At 41.0% G+C, this 12,207-nt stretch overlaps 1 protein-coding gene across 2 annotated transcripts in view; it reads left to right on the plus strand.

The window, feature by feature from the left end:
- The first annotated feature begins 2,150 nt into the window (after window positions 1-2,150).
- PDE3A (phosphodiesterase 3A) overlaps window positions 2,151-12,207 on the plus strand; it is a 316,424-nt gene continuing 306,367 nt past the window's right edge. For both annotated transcript variants that reach the window (XM_032855114.1, XM_032855115.1), the window contains exon 1: window positions 2,151-3,313. In XM_032855114.1, coding sequence (XP_032711005.1) covers window positions 2,168-3,313 — 1,146 coding nt within the window. In that variant the 5' untranslated portion in view covers window positions 2,151-2,167. The remainder of the gene's footprint in view (window positions 3,314-12,207) is intronic.

The following is a 12,207-nucleotide window of genomic DNA, read 5'->3' on the forward strand; positions in this document are numbered from 1 at the left end:
TGCATGCTAGGGGGCTCATTTGTCTTTGGCAAAGACACTGCTGCTTCTCCTTCCTTAATTATTAAACAGATGGTGCCCAGTGCCATTGACTGCCTGCCCAACTGTGCTCCCTGTGATAGTACAGTTTGGACATCTGATGGAGAGTTGTATCATCATAGCTCCTCATATCCATTTGTATCATAAATTAATATTAATACCTGCCTCTAAGGAGAGCAGGCTGTTTCCCATGAAGCTAAGTTTAAGGCTTCAGCCATCTTCCCCCATGCCCCCACAAATTAATTTTATCTCAAATATCTCCTTTGGCTTTTCTTTATATTACTTCATCTCTACACACAAAATACCATGGCATACTGAACCAATTATCCAAATACTCCAGGCTAGAAACACATTTTAACCTGGAATGTCAAGATAATTAAGACAAAATTGGATTATTATTAATATTATTAGTGAAGGCAAATGACTTCTAAAGTACCCATATTAAACATGGATAAGAGTGGACTGTCATACTCGTATGTTCTAAGTGAAAAAAGGAACTAGCTTGCAACATTGATGGATTTTTAAAAGCCCATTGAACAGATATGGAATTATTTTTCGTATTTTGCCAAAAAATTAGTTTAAAATTTTTTCTTTAGTTTCTCAGATACTACATTACTACAGAGCATGGATGGTGCATCTTGTAAACATTCATAACTATGGTCCTGATTTTTTTCTCACAAGCTTTTTTTTATGGTAGACGCACTATTTCACAACGGGACAGGGCTTCTCAGTGCTTTCCTGGTGTTAACCCACCCGGCCTCACTTCACCCTTGAGATTTAATTCCTTTCTGACTGGCTATTTAGGTTTAATCTGGTAAACCTTCTTGAGGTAGGGTCACTTAATCTCCGTGTATTTACCATCCACCCCCAACAGATGTTACCTAATAACTCTCAGACCCTAGACTTTTTAAGTAACTATTTGTAAACGAGGAATGCTCCCCCAGCCTTATTTAATAATGCTATTAGGGTTTTGGTAACTTGTTGAGATTTTTTTCCAGCATTTGGAACAATGGGAAAGTCTTGGGTTCTCTGTTTCAAACAGACCTTCCAGTAGGAGCGGCCAAAGCATTACAGCGGCACCTAAAATGGGTTTGCTTTTGTAACTGACTTGGGAGCTAAGAAGCATCTTTGAATTGTGGCTGTCATTTTTAATGACAGGAATAAGTATGTCGGTTTCCACCACCTGCCATGTAGCCAAGGACAGTGTTTTCTTCCTAGCGTCCTAGGAGCTCAGCCTGAGGTTCAGCCACAGGCCCCCGCGACCCCAGGGTTCGGGAAGCTGGGCGGAGGACCGGCCTCCCCAATCCTTTCTCCCGCGAGCTGGAGGCGCGGGACCCGATCTCGGGAATGGAGCGAGGAGCTGAGAGCAGCGCCTCCTCCGGGGCGGGAGCTGGGCTGGGAAAGCTTTCCTAGGGAGTTGCCTTAAAGAAAGCAAGCAAGCGGAATTGCGGATCGCTCCAGTTGCCTGCTTCTTTAGAGTTTTAACCTGTGCTCTCCACTCGTTTCCCTGTTGCAAAACTGCAAATCACCACCTACGTCGCACCAAAAAAGAAGGGGGGAAAAGTAATTCCCATTCTCCCTTCTCACCCTCCTTTCCTCTCACCCTCCCTTCCTCTCCAGCTCGCTCGCCCTCCCTCCCTCCTTGCTGCTGCCGCTAGCCTCTCCGACCGTGCCTCTTTCCGACGGGACTTAGCAACTTCTCGGTGATTTCTCAGCCCAATTTCCATTTTGTTTCCACCCTTTGCCATGAGCTGGACTGACAGAAGCAGGGGAGGCTTTGCTGTCTGCCCCGGGGAATGGCGGCTGGCTTCCTGGGGCCGTGCCGGGGAGGATCGGCCGAGGAGAGAGAAAGAGTGATAGAGAAAGCGCCGCAGGAAGGAAGAGAAGGGGCACCGCCGTCGGCCGCGGCCCGGCGCGCAGCAGCGCAGCGCCAGCGGCGCCCGACATGGCCCCGAGCTCGCCCTGCGCCCCCGGCTCCTCCGGCGTCTGCAGCCCCCGGGCGCGTGGGGCAAGCTTTAACATCCTGAAGTAGGCAGAGACCCCGGAGGATAGAAATCGGGGGTGGGGGTGGAGCACAATTTTTAAGAGTTTTTCCAAGAGCGAAAAGGAGGAAGTCTGATCGTTTCTGCCTATGCTAGCTTTTAACTTGAAGGCGTCTCTTTGGAGCATCCAGCATTCTCCAGGAGTTACTGGAAAGCTGACACTCGCGGTGGCTCGGGGGCCTGGGGAGAAGGAAGGGGTCCGACGGGGGATTAGGCAGAAGGTGCGCGCGGGCACGTGTCGGGGTGGGGGCGTCCAGGGAACCCGGGGGATTCCGCGAAGAGGGCTCACAATGGCAGCGCTCCGCGACGCCGCGCGGGTCGGGGACCAGCCCGGCCGCGGTGGGGAGCCCCGAGTCCCCGCGGCGGACCCGGACAGTCCCGCTGGTGGCACCGGCCCCGCACGGTCGCGGGACTCCGGCCGCCGCTGGGGAGACCTGGTGCTGCGGCCGCTCGGGCGCTCCCGGAAACTTTCCTCGGCGCTGTGCGCGGGTTCCCTGTCCTTTCTGCTGGCCCTGCTGGTGAGGCTGGCGCGCGGAGAGATCAGCCGCGAGCCGGAGCGGAGGGAGGCGGCGGCGGAGGAAGCGGCCCCGGGCGCAGAAGGGGGCGTCGTCCCGGGGCTGCGGGGAGGTGCTCCTGGGGGCGGCGCGCCGCTCAGCCTCTGGCTGCAGCCCTCAGCGCTGCTCTTCAGTCTCGTGTGTGCCTTCTTCTGGATGGGCTTATGCCTCCTGCGCGCCGGGGTGCGCCTGCCTCTGGCCGTCTCCCTGCTGGCCGCCTGCTGCGGGGGGGAAGCGCTCGTCCAGATTGGGCTGGGCGTCGGGGAGGATCACTTACTGTCGCTGCCGGCCGCGGGGGTGGTGCTCAGCTGCTTGGCCGCCGCGACATGGCTGGTGCTGAGGCTGAGGTTGGGCGTCCTCATGATCGCCTGGACTAGCGCGGTCAGGACCGTGTCCCTCATTTCCTTAGAGAGGTTCAAGGTCGCCTGGAGACCTTACCTGGCGTACTTGGCCGGCGTGCTGGGGCTGCTCCTGGCCAGGTACGTGGAGCAAATCTTGCCGCATTCCGCGGGGGCGGCTCCGAGGGAGCATTTCGGGTCCCAGCTCATTGCTGGGACCAGGGAAGATATCCCCGTGTTTAAGAGGAGGAGGCGGTCCAGCTCCGTGGTGTCCGCGGAGATGTCCGGCTGCAGCAGCAAGTCGCATCGTAGGACCTCCCTGCCCTGCATACCGAGGGAACAGGTAAGCCCTGGCAAGCTTCTCGAATTCGCCTCTCGGGACGACTTGAACCGCTGGGGGTTCGCCACAAAGTGGAGGGAATCCGAGTGCTGGGAACTGAAGGGAGGGTAGTCTAAAAAAGTGGTGTAACTTCAAACTCAGTAGTAAATGAGAGACTTACTCTCCCCGTCTCCCACAGTATTTTCTAATCTGAACAACGGGAACAATAATAAGGAACAAAACTAGAGGGCATTTGCAGGGTCTTCCACACCTGGGCCCACTTTTTAGATCTGCTACACCTGGCGTAGGACCTTCCCTACGCTTGGGTCCCCTCCTAGTCTTCTTTAGCAGAAATCCTCCAGTTTAGATTTTTTTTTTTTTTTTTTAAGCAGTGGGTGATGTTCCAACACGTGGATTTTACTCCATTTCTTTAATACTTTTGATAAAGTTTCTTCTAAAGTGACAAGTCAGCGTTCATGGAAGTCAGTAAAAAGATTCGGAAGTAAAAGGAAGGAATGCGTGCAGGTGAGGGCTTGATACACACTTTCTGGAAGAGGCTGCGTTTGGTGGTGCCCAGTTTGTTTTGGGGGACATAGGTTATTACACGCTAATGTGTCCTGTATCCTGATAATCATCTTCTATTTGGGGAACAATATGTCTGAACTGCAGAATTTGTCAAAGTCTTGAACTGCGCTGTTGGTGTCAGCTTAAAAAAAAAAAAATTCTTTTGAGTATATAAGTGAATGTTGAGAAATTTAGTGGATTTCTACAGATTACACAGGAAATATTAATTCAGGAGAATAATTCCAACATTGCTGGTGCTGTAAATCTCTCAGAAAGGAAGGAGAGGAGGAATCTAGAATTATGTGTGAAGTTGTCCTAGAAAAATGTTTAATGAATTTGGGGGATGAATCTCCTTATTATCAGTAAGCGTTTTAAGGCTATGGAGTATAGTTGCTATAAAGGGCATAAAAGAACAAATCCCAATTTTAAATACAAATTGTTTCTGAAAAGGTGTACTTAAGTGTCTGCTTCTCTACTCCAGATGTGACACTTGCGGGTGGGGGTTGTAGAGAGCTGATTATGTTCAGTAAGTGGAAATTTACACTTTTCCCACTTAAACTTATGCCTACCTGTGGCCCTATTATGACAACTTTAGTGAGTGGGAGAATGTCCTAAGATGTAGTAAGCTTTTTTTTTTTTTTTTAATAGGTTATTCTGTGGAGAATCCTTTAGATAGCAGTCACCATATGGTGTGGTGGTTAGTTTGTTTTTGAAATGGAGTTGATTACACAGAATGTAGTTGTTTGACATTATTTAGCAGAATGAATGACAGCATCATGGTCTCTGTGTTTGTTTTAAAACTAACGTACTTATTTAGCTTTTTGTTTAGATAAAGCAAATGTTTCTTGGGTATAAGCTTACTCTAAGTGAAGTTAGAAACAGGACACGGACTTAGTTTTGTTAGAAGTTTGGAAATCACCAGAATAAAGATATCTATTGAAGGGTAAACTGATAAGGGGGAAAACACAGTTTAACTTCTTTTCAAAGTGTCAGGAGAGAATGTCTTTTTAAATGAAAACATTGCTAGTTTAATTATGTTTAGACAACTTTTCTTTAACTTAAAGAGGAATGTGATGTGATCACTGCAGAATTGAACCATAATTTGTAAGGCAAATCTGTGATTTAATCATAAATAACTTCAAATTAATGTCATTTAGCCTCTTAAATTTCCAAAATACCATGTAACATTTAGAAGTTAAGAAGTTAAAGGTGGATTTAAGATAAGGTGATTTAGGTGAGTTAACCAGCAGTGTTAATTAATCTGCAGATTTTTATTGGTTTTCTCTGGTTTGGATTGATAAATGGAGAATTCAGATAATCTGCAGATTTATAAGAAAATAACTGAGCATTGCATTTTTAAATGTTTTGCTGATTAATGCTGTTGGAACTGGACAGTTGTAATCTATTTTGGTCATTTTCTTTGGTCACTTTTTTTTAAAGGCTGTGATTATAAAGAATGTTCTAAAGTGAGAGACTGTATCTCTTATGGTTGATGGAAAAACAAGGTTGCATTTAGCAGAAATTTAGATCCTTGAAGTTTTAATGAGGGCCCTGGTTGGTGTGTCTGTGTGTGTGTGTGTGTGTGTGTGTGTGTGTGTTACTCAATACCGGTTTTTTATATGTGGCCCATTAAAATTGTTGCTGAGTGTAATTGCGTGGGGAGTGGGTGGGAAGTAACTTGGAATAGTCTCTTGTAAGATAGGGCAATGTCTCATACGTTAGCCTAACTGTGTGAACAGTTCAGGAGCTATATAGTAAATGTCTTATCTGTTTTATCATAAGGAAGCAAACTTCTGGTTAAGAGTGCAAAGTATACACTGTCATCTGCAGACTTTATGAAGTCAAGAATCAAAATACTTATAAAACAAATCTATAACCCTGCCCTGAATGCTACCTGATTAGGAGTTCTTTTATGAAAGAATGACTACTTTCAATTCAAGACAATACTCAGGCAACAAGCAAATTTTAAATAGAGGTGTAAGGACATAAAGCACAGAAAGTCTGGGAAAGGCCCCTTGAGAACTTATTTGGACCTTGCTCATTGTGAGGTTTAAAGGTGAGAGAATTTCAGCCTTTTCTTCTCTGTGTGAACGGTAGTGGCCACTTATGAACTACCTCTCTTCAATGACTCCATTCTAAAAGGTTAAGGAGAATAGGTGATAAAATTCTCATGAGAGAAAGCAGCTGACAGATATTTGCCTCCCTTTTCGCCTTCCTTCCTAAACTACAATTAAGTCTCTGGATTGGGTATTGCATATGAAATGAATTTTGCAGTGTGGATGGCAAGGATGGCTTTCAGCAAAGAAATGAGAAATAGGTCTAGTCTTCAGTCACAGAATTCATCTGATGCTGGGTCTGTCTGTGGATATAAGTGAACGTATCTTCGCTCTTAGGAAAGAAAAGTTTGTAGCATTTGTAGGCTTTTAGTTGAGTAGTACCGGTCCAATATTCTCAAGACTCAGGCTGATTTTGTAGATCAGTGTGTCAAACTGTACTTTTTTGGTTGGCAGACTTGTCCATTACTGTACCATCTAAACACTGCACTATACAGAGCTACTTAGAGTTTCTTGAATTATTAGTTTGTATGACTAATAGATACATTATTTTTTAAATCAATATTTTAATTATGCAGTTTTTACCATTTGGATATCGTATTTGAAGGGATGTCTCTATTCTCTTTGTACATCGAAGAGTGCGATTGGCTTGTTATTCCTCACTAATTACTGTGAACCACCTTGCACATTCGTCTTTGAAACATTCCAAACCAATGCCATTTTACTTTAATTACATGCCAAGAATTTAATAGTTTTGTCTATGGTTTCACATGAAGTAAACACAAGGTATAGGTCTCTCTCCATTAATGTGTTTGTCGCACTTCATGACAAAATTCTTTGTGACGGACACAATATCTGTCAGAACTATATTGCTATATACTTTTTCTTGTGTAATTAAAAATCAAAATGTTTTCCATGAGTATTTCCCTAATGCTTTTAATTAAACATCTTTAGCAACAATAGATTTTTGTAGGAATGTAAAGGAGTCCGATGGTTGGTTATCAAAAATAGAATCAAATTTTTCATCATTGATGTAAGAAAGATACTTTCAAATGAGAAAACAACACTAAAACAAAAATATGAGAAATAGAAATGCCTTTTGATGGTAGACACATGACAGGCCTTGTTATATCTTCTATCTGAATAACTATAACTTATAATCATACCATGGATATAAAATACAGAAGTATTTCTTTTGAAAATAATCTGTTGTCCTTTAAGTTTCTAAATACATTTCAGTATAACCTACTGTATTTCTCAAATTGAATACATTTCAAAAACAGTTACAGATTTTTAATCTATCACATTTCAGTAGTATAACTCCGTTTAGGGTGATACAAAGGATAATATTGATTATATATGACTGGCTGACAGAATTAAAATGAATTAATGTCAACTTCTGAAAACACTAAAAAGAATTTTTCTTATCCCTTGGGAATGGTAAGGGAAAATAATTTTTTTTGTGTGTGGGGGGACAAAATTGTGATTTTTTAACTTTGTATATACAGATATTTAAAGCATACTGAAAAACTGTTTTAACTGACAGAAATAGTCAGTGAATCTATATAAATTTACAGAGGTTGGACGGAGTCAAACAGTAATTTTACTCTTTCTGTATTGAGTCTAAAGTGTAAAAAGTTAAAACTGTAGAACTGAAAGAAATGCTGTGTATGCTGGGCTGTCATGTTAATTAAATAAACAACCAGAACAGTGACTCTGTGTATGAAATACATTTTGAAAATCCTGGGCAGGGGGTGCGGGCAGGCTAGGGTGAGTGACACTGGCATGAAAAAGCATTCATTGTATCTGTGGTGACATTTGTGTGAATTTGTTGTATTCTATTAGGAAATAAAACTCTTGAGAAGAATAATCTTTGCAGGACTCTGGTTGAATAAAGGCTTTGCCAAATTTAATTTCACTTCTCACTTAAATAGGATGGAGGCGGGATGTTTATGAACCTCCGAGTTAGAAATACTTCTGTATATTATAAGATTTCAGTTAATAGGGTTGGTGCCAATAACATCCCCATAGAGTCTGCATAGACTTCATCGAAAGCTTGTATTACACAATCTATTGAAAGAATGAGTTTATCTTGGATTTAGGCAGGGGTTGTATTTTTCAGGAAATATTGCTGTTGTGAGGTGTAATCTCATGGATGTATGAGGGTGATCAATGCAACTGTTGTAACATGTGGTATCCTAAGAGATTTTGACATGTGGACGCAGGGCCTTTGCATAGCACAAGTTTCTTTGGCTTCTTGAAATGACGCATAACCCTACCTGTTTGTGGTGAATTGTTTCCTTAGCTGGCCTTCTGTCTTCTATCCCAACAGAGTCTTCTTCCTCCTCTTTCTCTTCTGTGTGATATTTTTAGTTGCATCCTCTAAAAAGCCCTCAAGGTACATGAGATTGACAACTCAATTTATGTTTGCTTTCTACATTCGTGTTTTTAATGAAGCTCTATTAAGGAGTTCAGAATGAACCTCAGAAGATTCAGACATGTCCATATTCTTATACCTAAAGATGTGCTCTGTTAATATTCAAATGAACGTTATCTCCTTGACGTGGGAATTTAAATTCTTTTAGTAATTACTTATATATACTTTTACTATTGGTAGTATTTTTTTAAAGGAGTCCCCCCCGACCCCTGCCCAAAGGTTCTTAGGGAGTTGTCTTAACTTGAATCTGGGAATATATTTTTGCTGTTGTCAACGTAAAATACATAGCTTTGCTCTCTGGAAGAACAAAATCTTGAAGATGTGTATAACTTGTAGTTCAGAGAAAGATCTATTGGATAATTGTCAAAAATATTAGTTGGCCATATGTGTTCACCATTAAAGTATACTACTGTCTTCTTAAAACGATGGTACCCTTAACTAATGTTATCCATAAAGGTCTTTGGTCAGTGAAACTATTAAATGTCATATGGACACATTTTATCTATGTATTAGGTCTCATGCTAAAAATGGTACAGATAGAAGATAGCTCTCACCTCTCCAGAGCTAGAAGCTAGTTAGTGTGTTGAGACGTCAGCATGAGGAAAGGGGAAGTCAGTAAAATAGCTTAAATGGCCTCTTAGATAATAGTTGAAGGAATGCGTATGAGAGCTTAGAGTGCGTTTTAAATCTAGATCCAGAACATTCATTTCTTCATCTGTTCATTTTTCTGGGGTAAAAGTCTTTAGTTTCATAGATTATAATAACTTCCTCAACACATACTAGTTAAAATAAATGTTTTTAGGTTTTGAGCGGCTTTACATTTTGGTGACAGAATTTCTTATTTGAAATGGAAATAAAGGTTAATATACCTTTATAGTACTTCTGAAATACAGGTAAAATAAGTTGCAGGAGTGAGGAAGTTATGTACTTCAATATAATAGTACAATGATTGTTTTCACATCCTGAGGTAGTTTCTGGCTTCAAGTAATTGGTAGCAGTGAGATCTCAGAATGTTCAATTCTGTGCAGGCTGTAGTTAAGAGACTAAAATTAGTCTGATTTTAGAGAGAAGGAAACTGAGGGAGACTCACCAAAATGTATGTAGCTGGCCTGAGGCAAAATGTTGGCTTTTATCCATTTTTCTCTTGGACCTGAATATGCTGCTGGGGAAGGAGAGTAGGAAAGGAGTCAGGCTGGTGATTTTAAGCCTGAGAATCTTTTGTGGTTTTACACATGAAACTGACTCTAAATTCTCATTCAGAATTAGAAAACTGAGTAAAACCTGTTGAATGGACAGATAACGCAAAACTCTTCTGAGCCCTTACGATGAATATTCTGGTTATCTAATAGGCAGGCAGGCAGCCTCTGGAATGTATCATTTAGGACTTTGTCCCATAAATGAATATCAATTGCATTGCAAAGTCTAACTTTGTGGAGTCTTTATCTCATTAAAGAAGAGTGTGCTTTGGTGGCTTGACTATTGATTTTTGTTTCCGTTTTAGTTTTTTAATCTTTTTCAAAATGTTCAGGCTTTCAAAATTCAAGGCAAAAAGTAATCTGCACATCAGTAAAGCATTTCTTTGTTAGCAAAAACAGCTGGTGGTTTTTGTTCACCTAAGTTATTTTGCATGGTTTCCTCAGGAATCCATTAAAATGTAAGTAAATAGGATGTAATATTACAGGAGGTCATGAAGAACATTACCATTTATAAGGTGGGAGGCTAGCTGGGAAAACTCACAAACTAAACAACTTCTACCTGTTTGATTTGATTAGAGCTGTCATTTATTATCCAGGAATCAGAATGACCATTAAAGATTTTTAAGTATAGATGACCTGCTTAGATAGTAATAAAATTAGTTAAATGCATTCATGTTCTTCCAACCTGAGATAGTAATAAAGTTACTTGAATGTACTTCTGTTTTTTATCTTAAGAAAGTTTCATCCTGTGAATAGTTTTAAAGAGTACATTATGTCTATTGGTGTGTATGTGTACACATGTGCACATGTGTGGGAGCCTGTGTATGTGAGATTTTTTCCTCTGCCAGGAAATTGCTTTGGTTGTATCAGTTTAGTGGAGAAACAGTGTCACCCAGTGGCTTTGATGAAAACAAGCCTGTAAACATTCTAGATAAGCACTGCCCAATAGAAATCTAACATGAGCCCCGTACTTAATTTTCCATTTTCTAGTAGCCACATAGAAGAATAAAAACAAACAGGTGAAATCCACAATAGTTATATTTAAAGTAATCCATGATGGCATAAGAACATAAAGTCAATATAAAAAGAAAGCAAGGTATTTTGCCTGCTGTTTTTTTGTTATAAATTGAAATATATGGTGTATGTTTTACACTTGCAGCCCTTCTCAATTTGATGTAGCCACATTTCAAGTACTCTGTTAAAACCTGTGACTAATGGCCACCTCTTTGGACAGCACAGCTATTATTTTTAAAGGGATGAAACACTTGAATATTAATGTCAGCTCTTTAATTATAATGGCAAACCCATGTAGATTTAAGGATGGCACTTGATATACAATTGTTCAAATTTATATGTGACCATTGGTAACTCTTTTGTGTACCACTAACTACTACGCTAATAGTTGGCAAGTCTGTTTTACCCCTTTTCTTCATTTCACGTTATTGCACATATTTAAAAATATTATTTTAATTGGAAGGGTGGTTTCACAGACTTCATGAGTAAGGAACCTTTACATTAACCTGATTTATAACATAGTATCAAGATAGCCACTTAATTTTGATTTTGCTGTTCAGAATTTGATTGGTAATAGGGATTGTGTATGTGTACGGTGTGAACATGTGATTAGTCACGTTCCTGGTGATTAGTGTATAATTGGGTTATCTAATGTCTCTTTAGAAACGAGAGTGTTTATGTTTATAGTGCCGGTCATTATCTTGGTAACTTAGGATCTCAAGTGACAGACCTGCCTGGAGTTTTAATGGATGAAAAGTGTAACAGTGTCTGGAAAGGGCTGATGACTTCTCACCAGGGCGTATGTAAGCACCACTTTCATGGAGTATACAAAATGGGATGAAAACAGTTCCATTTCTGTGTATAGAAAGGGTTGGGGATTTTGGTAGTATGGAATTTCGAGACTAAGAATTGAGAGGAGTTGGCTTTGGAGTTCTGTGTGATGTCGAACTGCAGGGTGAACTCCGAAAAAGACAGTTTTTGAGAAAGACAGTGATTTTTGAATGTCACCTTTCTTCTTTTTCCTCTCCCCTAACTCCATAAATTCATTAACTTTAGGCATTGTTCCACTATTACATTGAGAATTAATGAGAAAATTATCTTTTCTATGTTCCTTTATATATACTTAAATACATATAAGGGTTTTTTAAAAAGAGAATGCATTTATTTAATGTATAATGGTTTATATCTGTGTGTGATGTTTGTGGTGACCTTTGCTTTATAAATTCCCCCATCTTTTTAAAAAATTTGTTTTAAAGATTTTATTTATTTATTTGACAGAGATCACAAGTAGGCAGAGAGGCAGGCAGAGAGAGAGAGGGAAGCAGGCTTCCTGCCGAGCAGAGAGCCTGATGCAGGGCTCCATCCTAGGACTCTGATCCTAGGACTCTGGGATCATGACCTGAGCTGAAGGCAGAGGCTTTAACCCACTGAGTCAACCAGGTGCCCCAAATTCCCCCATCTTTAAGAGCCCATTATTTATCTTCACATTCCAGAATAAAATAATGAGATACATAGATTTTTCACATATTGCTTAGGAAATCTAAAAAAGAACAGAAGACAGTAGAGTCATGATATACAAAGAAGCACATTTAGCTGCAATAAAATAATGTGGACTCAGGCTCACTCCTGGCGGAGTTGGCTAAATTTAGCCTT

This window comes from Lontra canadensis, unplaced genomic scaffold, assembly GCF_010015895.1.
Source record: "Lontra canadensis isolate GAN:19392208 unplaced genomic scaffold, GSC_riverotter_1.0 scaffold9, whole genome shotgun sequence".
In the NCBI taxonomy this organism is placed as follows: Eukaryota; Metazoa; Chordata; class Mammalia; order Carnivora; family Mustelidae; genus Lontra; species Lontra canadensis.